Raw genomic sequence first — 23,257 nt, forward strand, 5'->3', positions numbered from 1 at the left:
TTCTTGGTGTTAAGGAGTCAGTATTGTACGAGGACAGGGCAGCAGAACTGGCCTCAAACCTTCAAGTGCTTCCTAGGTATGGGGCCAGGGATGAACTGTGCACCGTGTTTTCCCCATGTATAATTTGCCCACACATATGTAAGCATTATATATTCTATATATAATGTATAATTCTCTATATATCTGTATACAAATACATAATTCTATCTACATAATATATATTCTATATATAATGCTTATGAAAATAACACGGGCAGAGTGGATTTGTGTATTGGCAAAACCATGTAAGGTATGTGTTATTTGTATGAAAATACAGTAAGCTCTTTGAGTAGCAATTTTTTTCTTTGAAATAGAAATAACAGTTCCCATCTCATAGGGTTGATGGAAAAATGAAATGAGATAAATCTGGTATATTGCTTGGCACAGATGGTAGCTATTACCGCTGTTCCTGATGTACATTGTATTTTGTGACATATTACTATGACATTCGATGATTAAGGAGCACAGCTTTGAAAACAAAAAATTAAGTCTGATCTAAAGAATTCCTTTAATGAAAATCCAGAAGCAGATCTTGGGAACTGATGTCATTTTCGTTCAATGGACACTTAATGGCGTTAGATATGTTGTAAATAAGAACCAGTAAGTAGAGAGACTGGAGAAAACTTGTTAGTTATGAAAAAAAGAGGAAAAAAACATCAAGAATATTCTTGTATTTATATATGCATGACATTTCTATGAGCTGTTTGTTGAATTCCTCAGAGTTCAGATTTTTTTTAGGGTGAGGTCATGGTGTCACCATGTTCCTTTAGATAGTCTGGCAAACTAGACATTTAATTTCTTAAATGAACTTTTAAAACGTCCAACAATAGGAATGCTAATTGCCTTTTATTGTGTCTGACGATGAGCCAGAAATTTTTGCTTACATTTACTTTAACCCTCACAGCTACATTCGCAGTGGTTGACTTCTTCCTCGTATTGTAAATGCAAAAGTAAACCCTTAGAGAGGTGAAGTCACTCTTGCAAGGTTCACCAGCTCTTACGTGAAGTATCTAGACTTCACAGCCCCTGGTCTTTCTAACAGCCTTGAGCCCACCCGGTTTCTAGCTATTGGGCTTACTGCCCTCAGATAAGATGGTTGTCCTTTGCCCTTCCTTTCTTTAAGATGATGTTTAGTTGAATAAGAGGCTCACACATACTTGGTTCATCTGCAGATAAAATTTTGTGGCTTTGCTTTATTCTTATTGATGCCATTTCTTAATCTATCAGCGAGGTGTTCCTCTATTACCTTTTTAACATGTAAGAAGACCTGGAGCCTTAAGAGGTCATTCTGGGCTTTGCACGCCCCCTTCGGTGTATGATTTCTTGGAATCAATGATAAAAGCCTTACCTTGGCTCTAGCTAACAGAAATACCACTGTTAGTGAGAGGGTTAAAATGCTGTCTTGGTTGCAACTTTTGAACGCTTTCTGTGTTTCCAAGAAGAATTACTCTTCTGTTAGGATTTTGTGTGTCAAACATAAATCACTTCACAGTGTTTAAAGGCTTGAAATACTTTCCAGAAAAGGGATCAAACATGCTCTTGACTTTCCAGTGAGTGCTAGCTCTTACAATCTCTGTTCAAAATAGGGTGGAAAAATTTTCACTGAAGGGCAACATTTTTTCTCTATTACTAAAGGGAAAGTGTGTTTGTGGAAAATGTTGGGTCTATGTGGAGGGAGACATGCATCATTATGTCCTTTCTCTGGAGGCATTGAGCCAGGTTTTGGAGAAACGAGGGAGGGGAGAAGTAGGCTTAGTGGTGTCTCCAAATCAACCGTTCCTAAACAGGAGCTCCTTTGAGGGCAGGGAACCAGGTACTCGTAGAAACTAAAGTTACGGCTTGCTCTTTTGGGCTTATAGAATCAGTTTTAATGTAGAATGCCCTATAGAACTATCCTTGGAGTGTCCTCTCCCCTTCCCCCCCCCCCCCCCCACACGTTCTACTCAGCTCCGCCTGTTCACAGGTGCTTGTTCAGGCCTTTACCATTGGAGGGTGAGCACAGGCCTGAGATTTCTCCTTGGCCCTTCACCTCAGATACAGCATTTGGGGCATTGGGAAGTAGCTTCCCTCCTTTCCCCATTATCCCTGTGCCTGCCTCTCCAGAGGGCTTGGAGACACGCCCATGGTGTCTGCCGTCTTGGTTGTCTTTCTCAGGCTCAAGCAGCTGGGCTCTCATGTCCGTTTCAGCTAGAGAAACCATATGTGTATGTCAGCTTGGGGTTGATAAAGCAGTGTCTCTTTAGATCCTAAAGAAAGAGTGCTTCATTAGCCTTTGAAGTTGCCTCTAGTGAAGAAAAATGATACCTACATTTTATACGTGAGGAAACTGGTTCAGAGGAAGTGGGTTAACTCAACTTGTCAATGGCAGTTGGGATTTAAGCCTAGGTCTCTGACTTCAAAATTTGTGTTCTCTTCCCTATATTAGGGCTCCTCAGCCTGTGCACTGTCATTGTTTTGGGGTCAGATCATTCATCATTGTGGGGGCTGCCATGTACATTGTGGGATGGTTAGTACCATATCTAGCCTCTACCCATTAGATACTAGTAGCAGCCCCCACCCTGGCCCTCTCTCCAATTGCAATGATGAAAAATGTCTCTAGGCATTGTCAGATGTCCCTGAGAGGGGAAAGTCACACCTGGTTGAGAACCACGACACTGCCTCCTTATGAATGTTTCTTCTTGTTTAAAAATAAGATTTCAATTTGAGAAATGTTCTCTGACTGGGAAATTAGGCCAGTGTTCAGAATTTACTGATACTTAACATTGCCAGTTTATAGAAAATACTGGATTACCAACTGAAGCCAAGTAATTTATCCATTATTAAAATTTTCATCATGAAACCTTTTGTTTTCTTGTAGATCTACTAAGGACTCCTCGTGTTTCACAGTAGTTCTTAACAATCTCCGTGTGTTTCTCATATTTGACTGGTTACTGTTAGTCCATGATTTTCTCCACACTCCCAGTGACGTTAAGAAACAGGATGCTGTTAGGCCTGCTCGACACCGTAACTCTAGTAGTGAGTCTGCGGTCATTCCCAAAACCGTGAAGAGTGGGGTGGTCACCAAGCGGTCTTCACTTCCTATACCCACTGAAAGGCATCTGGAGGTCAAGGTCAATGTAACAGGTGAATATATATTTGTGTGTGATTTATGGATTCTTCATTTGGTTGCTAATTTCAAAATGTGTCTTATATATTGGCTTCGTTTTGGCCTATCATTTTTTGAAACAGCACTAGGAGGGGGGCTCACAGAAGTTGGTGGGAAAATGGAATGAAATGAAAGTGGAATTTTTCCACAGACTTTTCTTATATCCCTCCCTCGTGTATATTCGCATCATTTCTAGACCAGCGGATGCCAGAGTGCTTGACCTCTGGTTTTCCGTGGTGAACTGCCTGGCCCGCACCGAAGCTTGCAGTGCTAGTTGTCCTCGCTGTCAGTGAGGAAGTTCAACACGTTCATGGGAAATTCCATGCTATGTTCGTTCACTTCCTCAGAGACTTTTTTTTTTTGGTGGCCATTCCTAGTAGTTTGCTTGTTGAACGTGAGCACCCTCGAGCATCCACTCGGGCAGTGGCTTTTCCCCAATGTTAGATGCGGCTTCAGTTTTCTATTTGGTCTTGAGTCCCAGTCAATGTGTTTTACTAAATTCAGGCAAGTTTGTTGTACACAGTCCCCATGTTACAAACAGACATCTGGCTTAAATATAGCCCACAGTTAAGAGCTAACCACTGTAAAGCCTACTATATTAAAAGTTACATACTTTGGTGTCCATGACTGAAAGGGCTACATTAACATATGCAGCATAACATTATTATTACTACTATATTATCCTGCTAGATATTTTAGTGTACTGGAAGTTGTTTTTTTTATACATAGAAAGGTACACTATACACTAAGACAAACATGTGACAAGTTTGATATGAACCTTACCTTAACTATTCCAGTTTCAAGATAGATTTAGCAACAGAGCTGCTTTGTAATTTTGGATGTGAAAATCTGAGTTTAGAAGATAAGTGAGTGAGGTGATTGCAGGGCCTTGTACCGGTTCATTCTGATTTGATATTGTGCTGGAAATTTGCATTTCTACCCACAGATAGCTGAAGCTACAAGTGATTGTTAGAGATTGCCAGGTGATGCTATGTATGTCTGTTTAGGAATATTGTTAAAATGTAGATTCTGATTCAATATATCTAGTTTGGAAATGCAAATTCTCAAGTGAGGTTCAAGTCAGAATAACAGTTTGAAGTCCTGGGGTACCATTACTTTCTTTATAAGAAGGGTGTTTTCAGTCCTCAGATTGCGAATGAGTTCCCTTCCTAAGTCGAATTTGTATGTAAGCTGGTACAATTAGATACTGTGGTCATCTAGTGTCGGTTAGTCAAATGTTTATCTTAATTTTCTGGTATGTGGTTTACCTTTTTAAATAACATTAAAGAAACCCTTTCAGATATACAAACGCATCTGTAACATAATACAGAAATGATCATGTATATGTATTTGTGAATTTATTTTTGTTTGTGAAATACTCTACCTGCTTCTCAATGCTTTTGGAGAAGTTAATTAGCATAGTCCATTTTAAATGGATTTGGTTTCATGCATTCACCATGCACATTTTTTTATGCATACACTACCGTGTAAAGCAGAGTAAACTTGCCGTGTACAAAGGAATCGAAACTGCATCTAACCATTTTGTGAATCTCTGCATTCACTTGGCCTACTTTCTGAATGAGCCACTTGGAACAACTGCCATAAAGACAGATTGTGCCTTATGCTGTCTGAGGAACTTTACTATCTGAATCTACATCCTTTGACTTAAAAGCACATCATTGCGTGGAGAAGGGGGTGGTTTTCTCTGCGATGCCTGGTCAGACACAGAGCATCTGTTCGAAGGACAGTGACGCACAATGTCAGCAGACACCTTGGAGAACAGAGCTTCTAGGCTAATGTTGTCCTCTGGCGCACGCGTGCTGTTCAGCCTGTGGCAGCTTGGGAGCTTTCCAGCTTCCCAGCTTCAGCTCGAATGCTTTTGCTGTCCTTTCCAGGCACAGAGTTTGTGGTGGTTGAAGACGTGTCCTGCTTAGATACCAACGCCATTATTCTGAAAGGCACCACGGTGCTGACCTATAAGCCTCGGTTTGTTGATCGACCCTTTTCTGGAAGCTTGTTTGGCATTGAGGTAAGGAATCTTAAGTGTTGATCAGAATACTATGTATTTGACTAAAGAGACAAACATCTGGGAGAGACCTTTATGGGGGTGGGGGTGGGGTAGAGCTTAATTAATGGGATTAGAAGACCTTTGCCCCTGCTCATCTCTGGTTTCCCTTCCAATCTGCCAGGGTATCCTAAAGTATAAATTTAGTCATGACGCTATAAACGGCAGAGGGCTTACACTTCTTTTACTCGCCGTTTCTCATGGACTTCTGGGAGGCTCTTCATGGTCCCGGGGCTGTGGGACGCCCCATGTTGTTAGTCCAGTCCCACAGGCTAGTCCTTGACCAGTTTGTGAAGGTGAGGAAGTGCCCCCCCCCCTATTGAGTGTTTGTCCCCGAGAAGAGCTAGGCCTTGCTGTAGTGGAAATGAATTGATAAAAGGGATTAAGGATTTTATGTATTATCCGTTCTGCCCTAAATGTCAGCTCTAGAGAGATGCACAGTGGAGAGGAGTGACTCTGCCTGATGCTTTAGGCGCTGCTGGAATCACGTAAAGAGACAATCGGCCTGGAGTAGCCTCTAGCCTGCAAACCACATTAGACAGTACTAAGCAAGCACCCGCTGCCTTCTTTTAAGCTTTGCGCTGTAGACAGAGGGGACATAGAATGACTGTTGTTTCTTTGAATGGTCTCGGTTCCTTGGTTCCAGCTAGCATGTTTCTTGTCAGCGTTGGCAGGGCCACGCACCATATTCTGCCCGTTTACAGTTTAACTTCGCGTGCGCTTTCCTTTCTAGGGGTGTTGCGCACAGGCCGATTGAAACTTGTCTTCACTGTCAGCCGCGTGTATATGAGGGGGCTTTAAAAAGTTCATGGAAAAATTCCATTCAGTTTCTGTGACTTTGAAGTCCCCTTGTGTGTGTATTATCAGATATAGATGACTAAAACAGACATGTAGAGATTTCACTTTTTTTTACCACTTAATTTTCCTCATGTAAAGAAACCTCCACTCAAGAGGGAGGATTGCCTGCTGGTATAGTGTGAGTTGCAATTCATCTGCTCTCTAAGCCACAACAATACCAGCTTTGAATGGAGCATCTTGGTGATTGATTAATGAACTGTCAGGTACAATTGGGTTCTGTGTCGCACAGCCCCCCGAAGGAAGAAGAAAAATGAAGCTTTTCTGTCCCAAAGCCTTAGGAAAACTCTGTGGCAAAATATTTGAGATTCCTGGAAACCCCTTTCAGTCTTGCTTTTTAGGCAACACAGTTGGATCTTAATTTTAAGACCGTCTTCATACATTGCTGGGAAGAATTTTAAGGTGGCCCAGGAGCTGATTTTGAGTTCAGCAGAGGATGTTGGTGTAGCCTGTATTCTCAGTGGTGGTAGATAATGCCTGAAAGAGGGTCAGGGGGGTGTCAAGGGAGACCAAAGTGAATGTTCTTTCTTTTTTTGGAGCTTGCAGGCAAGTTGGTTAAAAATGGAAGCCCTTCTTTCCTTCCTCTCTCCCCATAAAGAGATTTCTTTTTAAACTCTTTATTGTAGAAAGTTTCAATTACACACAAAATAAACAGAATAAAATTTCAATTATATACAAAGAAAGCAAGCCACCCCTGTGGTTCATCCTGTGGTGGCTGGCATGTTGCTATGATGCTGGAAGCTGTGCCACCAGCATTTCATACACATGCAGAGTCACCCATGGTCCAGCCGTTTCAGGAGGTAGCATAAATGATTAAAAAAATATATTATTGAAGGAAGACGTCTTACTGAAGGCACTGGCAAAAAGCCAGGCTCCAAGAATTGACAGGATATCAGTTGAGGAGTTTCAACAAACGGACACAACACTGCGAGTGCTCACTGGTTTACCTGGCCAAATGACTAGAAGAGATGAATATTTGTGTCTTTTCCAAAGAAAAGTAATCCAACATATTGTGGGAATTATTGAACAATATAATCTAGTAGTATATGCAAGTCAGGTTTTGCTGAAGATAATTTAAAAATGACTACAATAGTATATTCAAAAGGAGCTACCAGAAACTCAGTCCAGATTCAGAAGAGAATGTGGAATGAGGACCATCGCTGTTAAATGGATCTTGCGGAAAGCAGAGAATACTCGAAAGATGTTTACTTGTGTGTTACTGACTGTGCAAAGGCATTTTACTCTGAGGATCATGACAAATTATGGATAATATTGCAAAGAATGGAAATTCCAGAACACTGACTCATTCATGTTCATGTGGAACCTACCCACAGACCAAGAGACAGTTGTTTGAACAGAACAAGGACCTGTTGCCCTTGTTTGAAGTCAGGAAAGGTTATACCCTTTCACCATGCTCCTTTAATCTGTATGCTCAGCAACTAATCTGACAAATTGGACTTGTAAAGATCATGGCATCGGGATTAGAGGAAGGCTAACAACCTGCGACGTGCAGATGAACAAGAACTTGAAGCACTTATTGATGAAGTTCCAAGACTGTTGGATTAGATCTCAATACAAAGAAACAGAAATTCTCATGACTGGATCAGTAGTAAGCAGCATCACCAAAAACAGAGAACAAAATTAAAATCATCAAGGATATAATTTTACTTGGATCCACAATTAACACCCATGGAAGCAACAATCAAGAAATAAAAATGATGCATTTCATTGTGGAAATCTGCTGCAAAAAAATCTGTGTGAAAGTCTTAAAAAGTCGGGGAGATGAGCCAGTCAGGGTGCAGGGTAGCAACGATGAAACATACACCTTTCCTCTAGTTCCTAAATGCTTCAATCCCCCCCCCCCCCCAATTAAAAAAAAAGTATTAAAAAGCAAAGAGTTCACCCTGAGGACTGCAGTGCTCTTGATTCAACCCTGAATCTTTTCAATATCTTCTTATGTTTACAAAAGCTAGACACTGAATCAAAAAGGTTCCAGAAGAATGAGCACATTTAATTATGGTTGTTGGTGAAGAATATTGAATTATACCATGAGCCTGCCAGAAGAATGAAGCAAGGTGTCTTGGAAGAAGTATAGCCAAGAATGTTCATTTTTTAATAGCCACAAAATATTCCACTGAAGAGTTGTGATAGAACTTTGGTTACTTTTAGCATTGAACAAAAACTATTAAAGATTCACTGAGTTTACATCATTTCCTTAGACTGTCCCTTAGAAGTAGGGTTCTAAGGTTCTAAGATAAGTAAGCCTCTTGATACGTATTGTGAAATGACATTCCCTATAGGTGAGCCACTGTCCATTCCCTCGGCAGTGGGTAAGAGTACCAGCTTCAACTTTGCATGATTTATTTTAGCAGTTGTCTTGGTTCTTGGAATAATACAGGGCTGGTTGTTTCTGAGATTGTCTCTTTTCCTCTTCTGACCCTCTCTATATCCGACATTAATTCTTGCCACATTTCCTTTTATTTGCTAGGTATTTTCATGCCGGCTAGGAAGTGAACATGATACAGCTCTTTCGATTGTTGACCCAGTGCAAATTCAAGTGGAGCTGGTGGGAAATTCCTCTTATCAGAATAGTTCGGGATTGATGGATGCATTCAACAGTGAAGATTTCCCACCTATCTTAGAGGTAATATTGAAGAACTCCACGACATGCTGATAGAATCTACACGTTCACATGCCGGCATTGTTTTTTTCCTTGGAATTCAACTCTCCAGCAAATGCCAATGGCGTATGCCGTGGTCTTTGTCCTACAAGATCTTGGAGTCTTGGAGAGGATAAAAGGCATTTTAATTGTCTGATGAAATCCTCGAGTTTTGTAAAAATGTTCAGAAAGCAGAATTTTATATAAAGAGTATTCTAGATGATGATAGGATGCAGGAAGGGCAGGCAGGCTGTCAGTAGGTAGAGAGCGAGAGGGAGAGCATTCCAGCTCGTGACGAAGCAGAGCCAGGGATGGAAATGGATCAGCAAATGTAAACCAAAATAAAGCCTGACTGAATAGAGGTGTGGGCAGGGCAGTCAGGAGATGCAAGGTGAAGCAAGGAAGGTAGATGCAGACAAAGAAGCCTTCAGAAGTTGGTGTTTTGTTTCTCTAGTACATGTGACTTTAGGATCATATGGAGAAAGAGCAAAGCCACCTGACCTTGGTCTGAGGGGTCCCTCACAGGAAAGAGGGAACAAAGTGCGAGATCTAGGTCTTCAAACAGCCCTCCCAGAGCAACAGTCTCCAGAGTGGACTGTACCCAGTGTGCGCACTGCCCTCCCCCCAGTGCACTATTACTAGTCTCTGAGAAGACTGGATTTCAGGGACTCGTAGTGTGAAACTAGACGCACACTCGGTTGGCATTTGAATAAAGAAGAGAACAAGTTGGTTGTTCAGATGGTTTCAGAGATTTAAACCAATTCAAAACTCAAAGGAAAATGGTTGACTAATGTCAGTAATAAGAGGACCATTTGACCCTAGAGCCATTTGCTGAGCGTGTTCTTCAATACTGGTTTGAAAACCACCATCTGAAGCCTGAATTGTCCTAGTCATCCTCCTGGTCTAGAGTTTTGTATTTGGTGCAGTTTTGTGACAACTTGGGCTCAGCGCTAAGGTATTTTACCCCCTATTTATGAGTGTTTAATTTCAAGAGCTTTGTAGTCTTCCAGATGAGACCTGTAGTGTAGTGTGTGTGTTGAACACCTAGAATTAGACTTTGACATAAGGATTCTATTGTAAGAGGTATGAAGACAAGTGCTGCTTTGAGAAGAATAACCAGCGTTTCTATTGTGTTAGATCCAGTTACATGCCCTGGACATCAGGCTCTCCTATAACGATGTCCAGCTCTTTCTTGCCATTGCGAAGTCCATCCCAGAGCAAGCGAATGCTATGGTGCCGGATTCCGTGGTCCTGGAGGCCGACTCCGTTAGCAGTCCCCTTCCTGGCTCATCTCGTGTCACTGAGGAAACCCGAGAAGGGACCAGACGTACCTTAGATCCTGTCTTGGGTAGGTGTTTAGCTAAAAAGCCCATTCAGTATTCCCCGTAGCCATCTCTTTTCACTTTTAAGGTTTCCTCTGGTGCAATCATTTTGTTCCGTCTAAGTGTATGTCATTAGGTATAATTGTCAGTCACAATATGGCTTTGCTTCATTTTCCCATTTAGAAACAAAGCATTGCAAATGACTGGTCTGTCGTGCTATTTTTCCTCTTACGGTTTCTTCCAAACGTATATGATAATGCTGAGGTTTCCTTTTAAACTTTTATAGAGTTTTCTTCCAAAACTATGTGGATAATACCAAGTTTCAGTTTTAAGCTTTCTAAAGCTAGAGGCAGTATCAGGGAAAAGACTCTTCAAATCCAGGTACAGTTAGTGGAAGTCTCCAATTAGGAGTCCAGTTTTGCCTAGAGAAATGAAGTGTTTTAGTCACCAATTTCTGAATTATATTTTTTTAGCCCCAAACTACTCTGAGGAATAATTTACTTAAAATTATTTACAAAAACCTGTGTGCACTCTTTCCTCCCTCAGAGCTACAACTTGCTAGACTGCAGGAGCTGGGCTTCAGCGTGGATGACTGTTGCAAGGCTCTTTTGCTGTGTCAAGGTAATTTACATGAGGATTTCCATGGCTCCTTGTTTTTCCTGGTGACACGCTTCCTTCCCATTCCTCCCTACCCCCACTTGCAGAACTAACATGTATTTAGCACTTCCATTTTTATTTTCTGTGGGCTGAACAGTCTTGGGCTGCACTTTTTGTAGTGGGTGAGAATGTGGGCCCTGGAGTTGGCCCTGCCTGGGTTCAGTTATGCAGTGTCATGTATTATTAGCTGTTTGTTGGTGATGTTGAGCTCAAAATGGCCAATATTAGCCCCTTTCTGCTCGCTAATATTGCCTAGGACACTTGATCTTCAAGTGTCTTGTTTCATTTTTGACAACTTTTATTTTCCTCGATTCATGCTTTATGCATTCCATGTTCTGTTTCTGAGTGGTTGTTTACAGCTGTTCCTTCTCATTTTGAGTTGTGCCACTTCAGCAAATGGAAGTCTGTCCATGTCATTAAAGTCAACTCTACTCTGGGGAGGCAACTCATTCTTTCTTGTTATCTCCCTACCTGAGGGGCTTATATCCCAACACTATTTCTGACAGTATTCTGCTGTTATCTATAGGTTTTCAAGATAGTTTTTAGATAATGCCTAGTCTGTCTTCGCCTAGAAACTCTGCTGAAATTTGTTTGCTTGGTTGACCCCAGAGACCTCTTTGATCTGTCACGTTGAGGACTAAAGTGTGCTGGACCCAAGCCGTGGTCATTTCAGTGGCCTCACATGCATGTGAAAGCGGAGCACTGGAAAACAGACGGAAAAGAATGGATGCACTGTCCAATTGTGACAGTGGCAAAGAATAGGTAACGAAGCTATGTTGAGGAAGCACCGCTACAGTGCTTCTTTAGAAGCAAGATGGCAAGCCTTGGGCTCCCGCTTTCTTTGGCACGCCGTCTGGATGAACCAGTTGCTGGAGAAAGACATCATGCTTGGTGAAGTGAGGGTCCCCACTGAAGAGTCTCCCTGAGATGGCCCAGTGGCTACAGCAATGAATTCAAGCATGGTGACAATTGTGAGGCTGGTGTAGCACCAGGCCGTATTTCGTTCTGCTACATCCTACGGTTTTCCTGTGAGTCAGAGCTGCCTGGGTGGCAGCTAACAACAGCGATGTCTCGAGAATCCATACTGAGGACTCCTCTTTGATTTCTCTTTTCCCCTTTGATTGGCTAGCTAGAAGCTCCTCTATGTCACTGACAGTGTCAGTGAGTTAGATTTTACACTCAGTGATTTTGAAATTTTATTTTTTTCCCTTTAGGAACCAAGACTTCCTTAGTAATACAAATGATAAGTACTATCTATAGAGCATGTATTACATGCAGGACTATGTTCTGAGAACTTTTCATGTCCTCCGCAACTTCCTCCCATATCAGCCCTGTAAGTGGGAGCTGTAGGACACGGAGATGAAGGAAATTGCCCCAAACCCAATAGCCAATGATGTCACAGTTCAGCTCTTGCTCCAAAGGCCATCTCCTAAAGTCCTTACCAGTTTTCCATGCACGGGTTCCACGCACTAGCTGCTGGTTAATTTTAAAGTGTGGGGTTACGTCGTTTTCTTTTCTTTCCTTCCTTCCTTTTTTTTTTTACTTTAGCAATCTCATTTTCTCCAAGAAGCTGCTATTTAACAATTCTACACCACATCACCCGCACATAATTCCCTTATTGCTCTCTGTTCTCAAAGAAATTGTGATTCGGTCAAGAACACAAATTATACACACCTTTAGAAATTGGACAGTACTGACAAATCCACGTATACAGACCCTGCTTCTTACTAAGTACCAAGTGGCATAGGAGCTCTTCCAAGTACTTAAGCATCTAGAATTCAGATCCCCTCCTGCATGTCCTGCCTGTCGTTCAGCAGATATCGGAGTAGAGGAGGTGTTTTGAGCCAGGTCCTGAAAGGTGTGGTAACCTTGAGCAGGAGGTGTGCAATAAAGAGGCTTTGTTCTATTTCCCTAAAAGCGGAGTTCCTCTGATGCTAGTTTTCGCCTTCCTTTTTCTTTTCCTCTTAGTCTAGGAGAACATCTGCTATCGAGGCTCTCTCTCTTAGGCTGTCTAGTTGGTCCTCGAGGCCTTGTTTCTTGATTTCCTATGTGATTTGCTGGAGAAACTGGCTGAACTGATCACCTTTTAATTTCTTTGAAGGCCAATTGAAAAAGGCAGCGAGTTGGTTGTTTAAGAACGCCGAGCCTCTGAAGTCTCTTTCGCGGGCCTCGAGCAGCCGAGAGAGCCAGGGGATGGTGCCAGCACAGTTGATCTCGGGAGTGGAGATTAAAGCGGAGAGTGTGTGCATCTGCTTTATTGATGACTGCATGGACTGCGATGTCCCGCTCGCTGAGCTCACCTTCTCCCGTGAGTATGCTCCTGATTTTCAGGTTCATCTGGAATATTCGCTGCGATTGCCGAATTATTCAGGGCCTGTCTTTATGCTACGCGTGCTCTCCTGTGCTTAGTAGCGTGGGTGAAGTTCAGGTAATGGTTTTACATGTGCTTTTCATTATGGGTATTTTAAAGACATGCATATTTATTTGCCATATGTGGCCCACAGCCTATAGCTTGGGAATAATTGAAATTGTCATTGACGAAGTTTCTGTTCCATGAATAACTATGGCCAAACAATTCTTGATCTCTTCATTTTTATGGTCTTTTTGTGGATCTGAAGCTCACAGCGAGGCCTATTACTAGAGGTATTTAAAAGATAAGCCCGCAGTAATGTTTCTGGCACATTCATCTCTTGAAGGCAGATACATGCAGCATCTGGTTGGTTAGCCAGCTTGCCACCCAGCTTCCTCCGTAGGGCCGGGTGGGAAGCGAAGCGCCGCTCTACATCAGCAGTGTGGGGAGCAGGCCAGAAAGAAGGACTGTCGTCCAGCTCACCACAGCAGGCAGGGTCAGAGTGAGGTTTCTGAGGAGTAAACAAACATGTTACTGCTAGGCTGACCTTTCATTTTCTGTGACAAGGGCGCTTCAAAAGTCCCTGGAAAAAATCCTGTGTCTTTTCATTCTGTTTCCACCTTGTATTTCCACTTTGCCAGTTTCTTCTCCTTTCAAGTAAAATTTGGTTTTGGCTTTAACCCAACCATTGCCCATGTGGGAGCTTTCTTTTAGCCTGCACTTCTCGGTTCCCCAAGGGCTGCTGGATTCAAAGAACCATCTGGAATGTTGACTACTTTCACTAGTATCCTTTCTGCAGAGAAGATTAAGATTATTTTTTTTGTTTTTCAGTGGGTAATCTTAAAATGTTGAGCTAGTACTTACCAGGCCATGAATGCTTTTGTTTTACCTGGCCGTATTTTCAGGCATCCACCACTGATGTTGACTTGATTCTGACTCTTAGGATCTGAAAGGACAGAGTAGAACTACTCCTTAAGGTTTCCTAAACTGTCAATCTTTACAGCAGCAGACAGCCTCATCTCTCTCCTGCAGAGTGGCTGGTGGGTTTGAACCACTGACCTTAAAGTTAGCAGCTCAGTGCTTAGGCTACTTAATCCCCAAGAGTTCCTTTCTTTCCAGCTAGGTAAAACGTGTTGATAAAATCATTTTTTCGTGTTCCCACACAGACTGTGGCAAGCCTTCTTGCAAGAGCGGTAACTCAGGAGAGGCAAAAGAGATAGTTGTCTCAGGCAGAAAGTTTAAGAGCCTGTGAGTCAGTTCAGTGCTCAAGATGAATGCTATTTTAATTCAATATTGAACATTTAAAAATCATTGTGAAGGGTGGGAGGGGAAAGTGTGAGCTGATACCAAGGGCTCAAGTAGAAAACAAATGTTTTGAGAACGATGAGGGCAACGAATGTACAAATTGTGCTTGACACAATGGATATATGTATGGATTGTGATCAGAGTTGTACGAGCCCCCAATAAAATGATTTTTAAAAAATCATTGTGAACAGAATATGGAAATTTTGTGTGCTTTACTATGAGGCCATGAATATGTCCTAGGAGATCATAAATGACTAACATCTCTTTTTAATCTCTTAATGTGACTTCTCTGCAAAAGGCAATTTTGGATGCCCCTGCTCTGCTCTTTCCCTAAAGATCCGCTTGTTTTACAGGTCTGAATTTTCTGCAGCACGTGAGAACTAGCCCTGAAGGCTATGCCCACTTCACCCTCTCTGGAGATTATTATAACCGTGCCCTGTCGGGTCAGTATAAAACGTATCTTACCGTGGGATTGAAAAAATAAATGTAAGCGATGATCTGACTCTTAGCGACATAAAATTTGCAGGCGGGAAAAGAGGTGGGCTAGAAAAGGATTCAAAGCTGGTGACTAGAGTGACAACAGGAAAGAGACTAAAGTCTTCTAAACTCTTACCTGCTATGCTGCAGCAAAATCTTTTGAAAAAGAACTTTTCAGGTACTTCTTTCTGATCCTAGTTTTAGGCTCATTCCAGAACATAAAATTTCTTGATCGCAGAGAAGCCTTGGATTGGACCTCTTTGAAAGTGACAAATCCAGAGTGATTGATGCCCAGCTGGAATTGTAAGCTTCAGGCCTCCCCGCGCTCCTCATTGGCTTTATCTCATTAGCAGTGAACTGAGTCAGTTATAAAGGAAACTATTTTCCTACCTGTCTCCCTAGGGCAAAACATAGTAGACAGAGCAAGCTCTGTTTTCAGACATAAGGCGTGTCTGTTCTGCCGAGGTGTTTCAGGCCTCTGTCCTTGCCTTGGGAAGTCTGAGCTGAAGGCTCCACAGGTGGCCAGTGAGGAATCGTTGCCTAGCAGCGCCAGGCTGTTAGAGCTGTGGAAGTCCTTGCCTTCAATGCCCATCAGAACTCCGAGTGGATGTGTTGCTGCAGCTGAGAGGTGCCAGCGGGTTGGTTTTGACTCATGGTGATCCTGGGAACTACAGGCCTGCCCACCCTCACAATTGTAGGCTTAGTAGGTGCGGACCAAACAAGTCGAGCTGCGCTGTGCAGTCTAAGGCTTAAACCTGAGGGATCACATTCTTTGATTCCAATGAGACATTAAGCCTGGGTTGTTGCGCAGCTGCCAGTGCCGCTAGAGTTCATGTCAGATTTAATTCTATATGTTACTTAACATTTCCCCTTTCTGTTCTGGATGCACTTAAAGGTAACACCTTTATTTCCTAATTGTTCAAAATGTTTAACTTCAGAATAATGACCCAAATCTTGTTAGTTGAGAGGGCATATGGTAGCTATTTTTCTGAGAATCATTTATTTTTTCAGACCAAAAATTGCTTACTTTTAAAGTCGCGGGCACGCACTCAAGCTGCTAAGTGGTAAATGATGTGAGGAGACTTAGGCACTTGTTTTGATGCTGCACACTGGGTTGGGTTTGGGTGGGCGAATCAGCTCTTCTGTGGCCGATTGAGAGGAGATTTAGAAATTTTTGAAAAAGGAACTAATCTTGAATATTCAAGTCTTAAAAACCATGATAAAGATAGCATTTTGCATCCACGAAATCATCAAGGGTAGGAGGGACTACAGCGCAGCACGGCACTTCTCTGAAGTGTGTGCCCTAGAGCAACCTTCCCTGTGTGTGCTGGAAAACACGCACAAGACCGCTTTCCGTGGCCTTCTTGCTAATAGCAATCAAACTGGAGTCAACTGCATGTCTGTCCACTGTAGACTGGATCCATAAGTTGTGGCATGTTTATTAACAGGCTGCTTTTTAGTAGTGAAAATAAATGTTCCACAGCTGCATTATCTGTCTATATGTGACTGACTGCAAACACCTCTTGAGAAAAAAATAGACAAGTTACGAGAAGAATCTGGAATCCCATTTACGTAAAGACCCCAAGCAGAACAAAGCACTCAAAATGCTTTTTTTAGTAATAGTTTTATTGGCATGTACTTCACATAGCATACAGTTTAATTGTTCAGTCATACTAAGATTTTGTGCAGTCATCACCACAATCAATTTCAGAACATTTTCTTTTAAATAAATCATTTTATTGGGCGTCTTACAGTTCTTATAACAATACATACATCAGTTGTATCAAGAACATTTGTACATATGTTGCCATCACCATTTCCAAAACATTTTCTTTCTACTTGAACCCTTGGTATCGGCTGATCTATCCCCCCTCCCTCCTCCCACCCTCATGAACCCTTGATAATTTAGAAATTATTTTTATTTTCCTATTTTGCACTGTCTGTTGTCTCCCTTCACCCATATGTCTGTTTTTTTTGTCCCCCCAGGGCCTGGGTGAGATTGTACATTAATCAAGGTGATTGGTTTCCCCTTTCTCCTTTGTTTCCACCTCCCTTCCCCTACTCTCATTATTAGTCCTGAGGGGTTTATCTGTCCTAGATTCTGTGTGTTGAGAGCTCTTCTCTGTACCAGTATACATGCTCTGGTCTAGTCAGATGTGTAAGATAGAACTGGGGTCATGATAGTGGGGGGAGGATGGAGAAAAAACATTAAAGAATTAGAGGAATGTTGTATGTTTATACTGCACACTGGCTGGCTCCATCCCTTCCTTGTGACCCTTCTGTGAGTGGATGTCCAATTGTCTACAGATGGGCTTTGAGTCTACATTCCAACCCTTCTCATTTGCATAGAAATGGTTGTTTGTTTTGGGTCTTCTGATACCTGATTGTCGACACCTCACAATCACACCGGTTAGTATGCTTCTTCCATGTGGGCCTTGTTGCTTCCCTGCTGGATGGCCGCTTGTTTAACTTTAAGACCCCAGATGCTATATCTTGTAGCCGGGCACCATCAGTTTTCTTCACCACATTAGCTTATGCACCCATTTTGTCTTCAGTGATCGTGTTGGGAAGGCGAGCATCACAGAATGCCATGTTATTAGAACAAAGTGTTGCAAAGTCTTGTGTTGAGGGAGGACTTGTCTGTTACCTTAATACATAACCTGTAAATATATGTACATAGATCTTTATATCCATCGTTACATATGCATATGCCTACGTTTATACCTCTGTAAATGCCTTTAGTCTCCTAGTTATTTCCTCTATTTCCTTTTACTTTCCTTCTGTCCCACTATCATCTTTAACCTACATTCGGCTCTCTGTACTTCATCTTGGCTACATTGCATTTGATCAAACCCCACCAGGCATTCTATGCCCTCCTCGCCATTGATTTTAGATCTGTGTTCCCTTGTCCCTAGGTTTGTTGGCTCCCCACTCTTTCCCCCACCTCCTCCATTTCCCTGTCCCCCGGGACTGTCGGTCTTGCTGTTTTCTTCTCAGGATTGTTTATCCTGCCTATCTTATATATAGATAGACATGAAAAAAATGGGGAAGAGGCCTCTGAATAGTTTCAGGTCTGTCTGCTGACCTTTATGAATGTTTTCCGATTCAGGTCTGATGCAGTGCCAAGACCTGTCTCCCGAATCAGAAGTCCATTTTCAGAACCTCTCAGGGACTTTATTGCTATGCTCCCCTTGCTGCTCTGTTGTGCTCCCTTTGTATTATGTAGGGGGGTCAGACCAGGCACAGTTCCCACACTATGCCTCGGGTGCTGGGCCCTCCGTAGCGCTGTGGGTCAGTAAGGGAGTGTCGTATCTTGTGGTAAGGCTGACCCTACCGTCTTCTCTGTGTATTGGCTGCTCTGAGTGGGAATGCTGTCCTCGAAGCTTGGTGGACCAGGATGCTGTTCTCTCTCCCTCCCTCCCCTCCCCCTCTCCCTCCCCTTCTCCCTCTCCCTCCCTCTGAGTTTGCTCCTGTGTGGACAGAACATTTTCTTCTTGTACTCATTGTTTTCAGCTCCACATTTCTTCCTATTCTCCCCTGCCATGGCCCTAGGCAATTATCAATCCAGTTATTGGCTCTGTAGATCTGCCTATCCTGTATGTCATGTACAGAAAATCATATAAAACACAATTTGGAAGCAAGTAAGCTGACAAAGCCAAACCAAACCCAACAACCATGACTAGATGAAACATCTCAGTGAAAAAGAAAACAAAATATTAAAAACAGAAACAATTTAAAAATGAGTCCAAATGTTAAGGTATTACATTTTAACCTAACTACATCTGCCACAGTTGACTTTACTGTGCTCTCTGCCTGGTAGCCAGGCTGTTCACATCCTTGACTGTGGGGAGAGGGGACTCCCCAGAGCCTTCATCCATGTGGGGGCCCTGCACATGGATGTTGAGCTTCCACTGTCACCGGGGCCTTCTGTAAACTGTGTGTTCACAATTCACGCTCCGAGATTATTCTCTCCTTTGGATTTGGGCTTTATTATTTACAACTCCTGGATTCCACAGACTGGTGTGCCTCTTCCATGTGGACTTAATTGGCGCCTTGCGTAGATGCCTACTTTACTGTTTGAAGATAAGCCTTTATGACCGTAGACACTGTTCTTTCTGATAGCTGGGCTCCATCTGATTTATTCACTGCTCTTTACTGTAGCACCAATATCTTCAGTGATCTCTTCATGAGGGCAAGCATCGATCAGGGCCGTGCCCTAAGAACAAATTGTTCCCAGACTGGTGGTAGAATGAAGTTCAAGTGCCTAATCTAGTCATGCATCTGTGAATGTTTTCTATATGTCTCTGGGTCACTTCATCATTTTATAATACAGAACATTATAAATCATCTCCGGGGCCATAAAGTAATTGTGCTAATTGTTGTTAGGTGCCATTGAGTCAGTTCCAACCCACAGGGGACCTGTGCACAACAGAACAAAACACTGCCCCATCCTGCCCCATTCTCACTTCCCTGTACTTGAGCCCATTGTTGCAACCTCTGTGTCAACCGCCTCCTGTCCCTCCTGCCCATTCACTGCCCCCCTTGTGTTGATAGTGAATTTAGCCAATTGCATAGAATTTAAGACACTGTTGAGAAAGGAAAATGAGAATTATACAAGTATAGTCTGGCTTCAGACTGAAATACATCAATTGTGTACTTGTACAGATTAACTCTTTAGGGACTGGACACTACATAAACAATGGGGGCCAGTGATAGGGCAAAACTTTCATTAACACTCATTCACAAGGCAACCCCAGGCCTACCAGAAAGCCAGGAGTGCATTAACATATTAATATGTGCTAGTCCCGGGCCACCATTCATTGGGCAACTTCAAGGCAAGAGACCCGAACCAAAGTTCAATGACGGCCAATTCCGTAACCATGGGATAGCTGTCTTCTGCTTCATCCCACAATATCATGTTTCAACCTTAAGGCGAAGGGAGTGTTGGTTCCTTAAATCGGCTACAGGCGAGTTCGAGGCAAATCCCAGTTTATTTAGTGGGGTTTCCACATCAACTCTTACTGGTGTGGCCTATGAAGAATATTGTGTACCTCAAAAAGACAGTCTAAACTTCCAGTTGTCTAAAGCACACAGCTTGGGTCACCAAGGACTGGATAGAAAGTAGGTCAAAAGAGTCCAATTAGATTGGACATCCCCTTATGGAAGAGTTGCGGGGAGGAGACGAGCCAGTCAGGGTGCAGTGTAGCAACGATGAAACATACAACTTTCCTCTGGTTCCTAAATGTTTCTTCACAATCCACCACCCCCCACTATTATGATCCCAATTCTACCTTACAAATCTGGCTAGATCAGGGTAGGTACACTGGTACAGATAGGAACTAGAAACACAGGGAATCCAGGGCCGATGATCCCTTCAGGTCCAGTGATGAGGGTGGTGATGCTGGGAGGGTGGAGAGGGGGAAGCGATTATAAGGATTTTCATATATCTTCCTCTCTGGGGGATGGACAAGAGAAAAGTGGGTGAAGGGAGACATCGGACAGTGTAGGATATGACAAAATAATAATTTATAGATTATCAAGGGTTCATGAGGGAGGGGGGAGCGGGGAGGGAGGGGGTAAAATGAGGACCTGATGCCAGGGGCTTAGGTGGAGAGCAGATATTTTGAGAATGATGAGGGCAACGAATGTACAAATGTACTTTACACAATTGATGTATGTATGGATTGTGATGAGTTGTATGTGCCCCTAATAAAATGATTTAAAAGAAAAAAAAAAGTCCAATTAGAAACATAATAACCAAGTATATTTTCCTCTTGGGTTCTATATAAATTTTGTTAAAGGTTTTTCTTCCCTGATGGGAAGTTACTTTTCCCAGTTTACTAACAACAGAGATGTAATAATCTTCCCTGAGATATATATGGCTCCCTCCCTCCAGCTTGACTGAATTTCCGGTCAGGTTTCAATATGTTCTTAAAAATTACCCACATGTGTTAAAGCTATAAAGAACGATTAACTCAAAATTCCAGATCATAGTTACCTGAAGTTGGGTGGGAGAGGGTTGGTAGTGGAAAGGAGAGGAGTGAGTTGGGGAATGGTGCTCAGGGACTTCAAAGGAACTTGTAATTTTCTATTTCTCAAGCTGGGCATATGCGTGTTTGTGGTATTATTAATGTTTACATTGTGTATATATAAATGTTTATATATCTTTTTAAAAATATACTAAAATATAAATAAAGTTAATACTTCAAAGATAGCTACTTTACTCAACTTGGGTAATATTGATATCAGGAGAATAAAATTTAATATTTCTGCCACTGTATTACTTTTTCAACTTGAATCCACAACACCCACCCCACCTGCCCCTCCTTTCTTAAGTGGGCCAAGAGTAGATACTCTGACTTTGTTCCTACCACTTCTGGGATACCATGGTGGTCTCTTGTCACCTCTCATGTTTCATGTCACTTCTTCCACTCATATCTTCTTTGCAGCCCAGCCACCTGTAGCTAAAGATGGTATGTTTATTGTGTGATTGGGTTGGAAGTGGAAAGCTATGTAACTGTAGTTGTCTTTGCTTAGCATTTGTGAACAGGGTTTCTCTATAAACTCTCGCTATCTGCTGAACAGATGTGTTATTTCCTGTGTTCTTTTAGGCTGGGAGCCATTTATTGAGCCGTGGCCATGCTCTGTATCTTGGCAACAACAGGCAGCAAGTCGTCTCCATCCTCCTCGACTGAAGCTGGAGGCCAAGGCCAAACCTCGCCTGGATATCAATATCACTTCTGTACTAATTGGTGAGTGGAAACTGCTGGTGGCTTTTAGGTGTTTGCTACCCTTCTGTACATACATTCCTGTCTGGAAAACTATTAATCTGGGTTTAGTTGACAGTTGAACCTGTACCAGACATTACTTCTTCAACGTGGGTTGTTTTCTGTTGATTCTTCGCAGCCCAGAGCCCCAGAGTGGGCAGTCCATGTTAGTGTTACCAGTGTTTGTGCAAAGCTTCTGCTTCTTGGGATACATAGGAGCCAGTGTTGAACTTCCTTCTCTTAATCCTTGGCCCCTGGGGGCTTATTCCATGTTTTGATGTTGAGTTTTGAGTTACTCCTCTGAAACGAATCACAGAAACATTCTTACAAGGTGTGATTCAGACCTTGTCTTCACCACAGGGTGTGTGTGGTCGGTGCTGTTTCTCAGAAGGGGTCATATTGGCCTAAGAGGAGGACCTGACTACAGGCGTCTCTAGCAAGCTAACGCTCCAAGTCTGAAAGCTGCTTGGGCCACGCTGACTTGCCCTCCCTGGATTATATCTAATGAGTGAGGGCCACTCTGACCTTCTGAAAGTGCTGCGGACCCTCGAATAACCAGTCTGAGTTGTAGGCCTGCACCGATCTCACTGTGGTAGCATTGCAGGCGTTGCTGAATGGCGGCACGCGCTCCTGCACGTCTGAACTTTCTCCAGTGTGTGTGGCGCTGGCACACATTCCAGTGCCCATTGCCTTGCCTCACCTCAGAGTGAGGAAGAGAGAATGAAGAGTCGAGTGAGACTGGGCTTTTATTAATACAAAAAATGAAAAATCATTGCATAGAGTGGTCAGATTGAATACATTCATTTGGCTTGATTTTAATAGGAACTGTGTAATAGTAAATCCACCTCACCATGTTTACATTGTATTGCTGGTGACGCCTGCATGGTTTCGCACATCTGTTAATTTATAAGGTTATGCAGAGTTATAGCTGTACTTTAAAAAGCTGCAATAAATAAGAAATTTCTCCAAACGAAAGGCTTCGTCTTGGTATTTCTGACGAGCATGTCTATTATTAGAGTATCTTGCAAAAAATATCCTTTTCAGTGGTGAAAACGGTTTTTTGTTTTTTTCCCCTCCCTCCTTCTTCTTTTCCCTTCGCTTCTTCATTCCTGGTAATCAGCTGGAGCCCCGAGCATTGCTGTGGCCTGGGAGCATGGAAATGGCCCTTAGGTAGCTAAGTATTAAGCCAGAAGGCCCCAAACCAATAATTCATGCCCCAAAGTATAATATCTTAATTAGATAAAAAATTCTTTTTCCAAATGTGTTGCATTACTAACCTGCTATCCCCGTTATATTTTTCCTTTAAAATGAGAATTGTCAGCTGGATTTCAACCTTCTGAATTTGTTTTTTAATAGCCTTTTCACGGACTTCTCTACCTCCAAACTCTCCCCCTTTGCAGGCTTTGCCATAGCTCTCTACAAATCAGTCCATTCTCTTTTCTAGACTTCTTTGTTGTATCTGTACTTCAGCCTATTGTGCTAAGTCCACACCAGAGTAGTCAGTGTTTTCTGAATATACTCTGGACTGTCACATCTTACTGTCTTTCCCTCCGCCTGGACTGTCACCTGCCCTTGATCTCATTGGTAAACTCTCAACTCTGCTCATTCTTCAGGGC

The 23,257-nt window shown here is 42.6% G+C and overlaps 1 protein-coding gene across 4 annotated transcripts in view; it reads left to right on the forward strand.

Moving 5' to 3' along the window:
* The window catches only part of VPS13D (vacuolar protein sorting 13 homolog D), a 270,781-nt gene that overhangs the window by 77,134 nt on the left and 170,390 nt on the right, over positions 1-23,257 (forward strand). For all 4 annotated transcript variants that reach the window (XM_075550922.1, XM_075550923.1, XM_075550924.1 and 1 more), the window contains exons 31-38: positions 2,897-3,162; positions 5,080-5,213; positions 8,593-8,748; positions 9,901-10,111; positions 10,632-10,706; positions 12,844-13,050; positions 14,751-14,840; positions 21,486-21,626. In XM_075550922.1, the coding sequence (XP_075407037.1) occupies positions 2,897-3,162; positions 5,080-5,213; positions 8,593-8,748; positions 9,901-10,111; positions 10,632-10,706; positions 12,844-13,050; positions 14,751-14,840; positions 21,486-21,626 (1,280 nt within the window). The remainder of the gene's footprint in view (positions 1-2,896; positions 3,163-5,079; positions 5,214-8,592; positions 8,749-9,900; positions 10,112-10,631; positions 10,707-12,843; positions 13,051-14,750; positions 14,841-21,485; positions 21,627-23,257) is intronic.

Source organism: Tenrec ecaudatus, chromosome 1 (genome assembly GCF_050624435.1).
Source record: "Tenrec ecaudatus isolate mTenEca1 chromosome 1, mTenEca1.hap1, whole genome shotgun sequence".
Taxonomy (NCBI): Eukaryota; Metazoa; Chordata; class Mammalia; order Afrosoricida; family Tenrecidae; genus Tenrec; species Tenrec ecaudatus.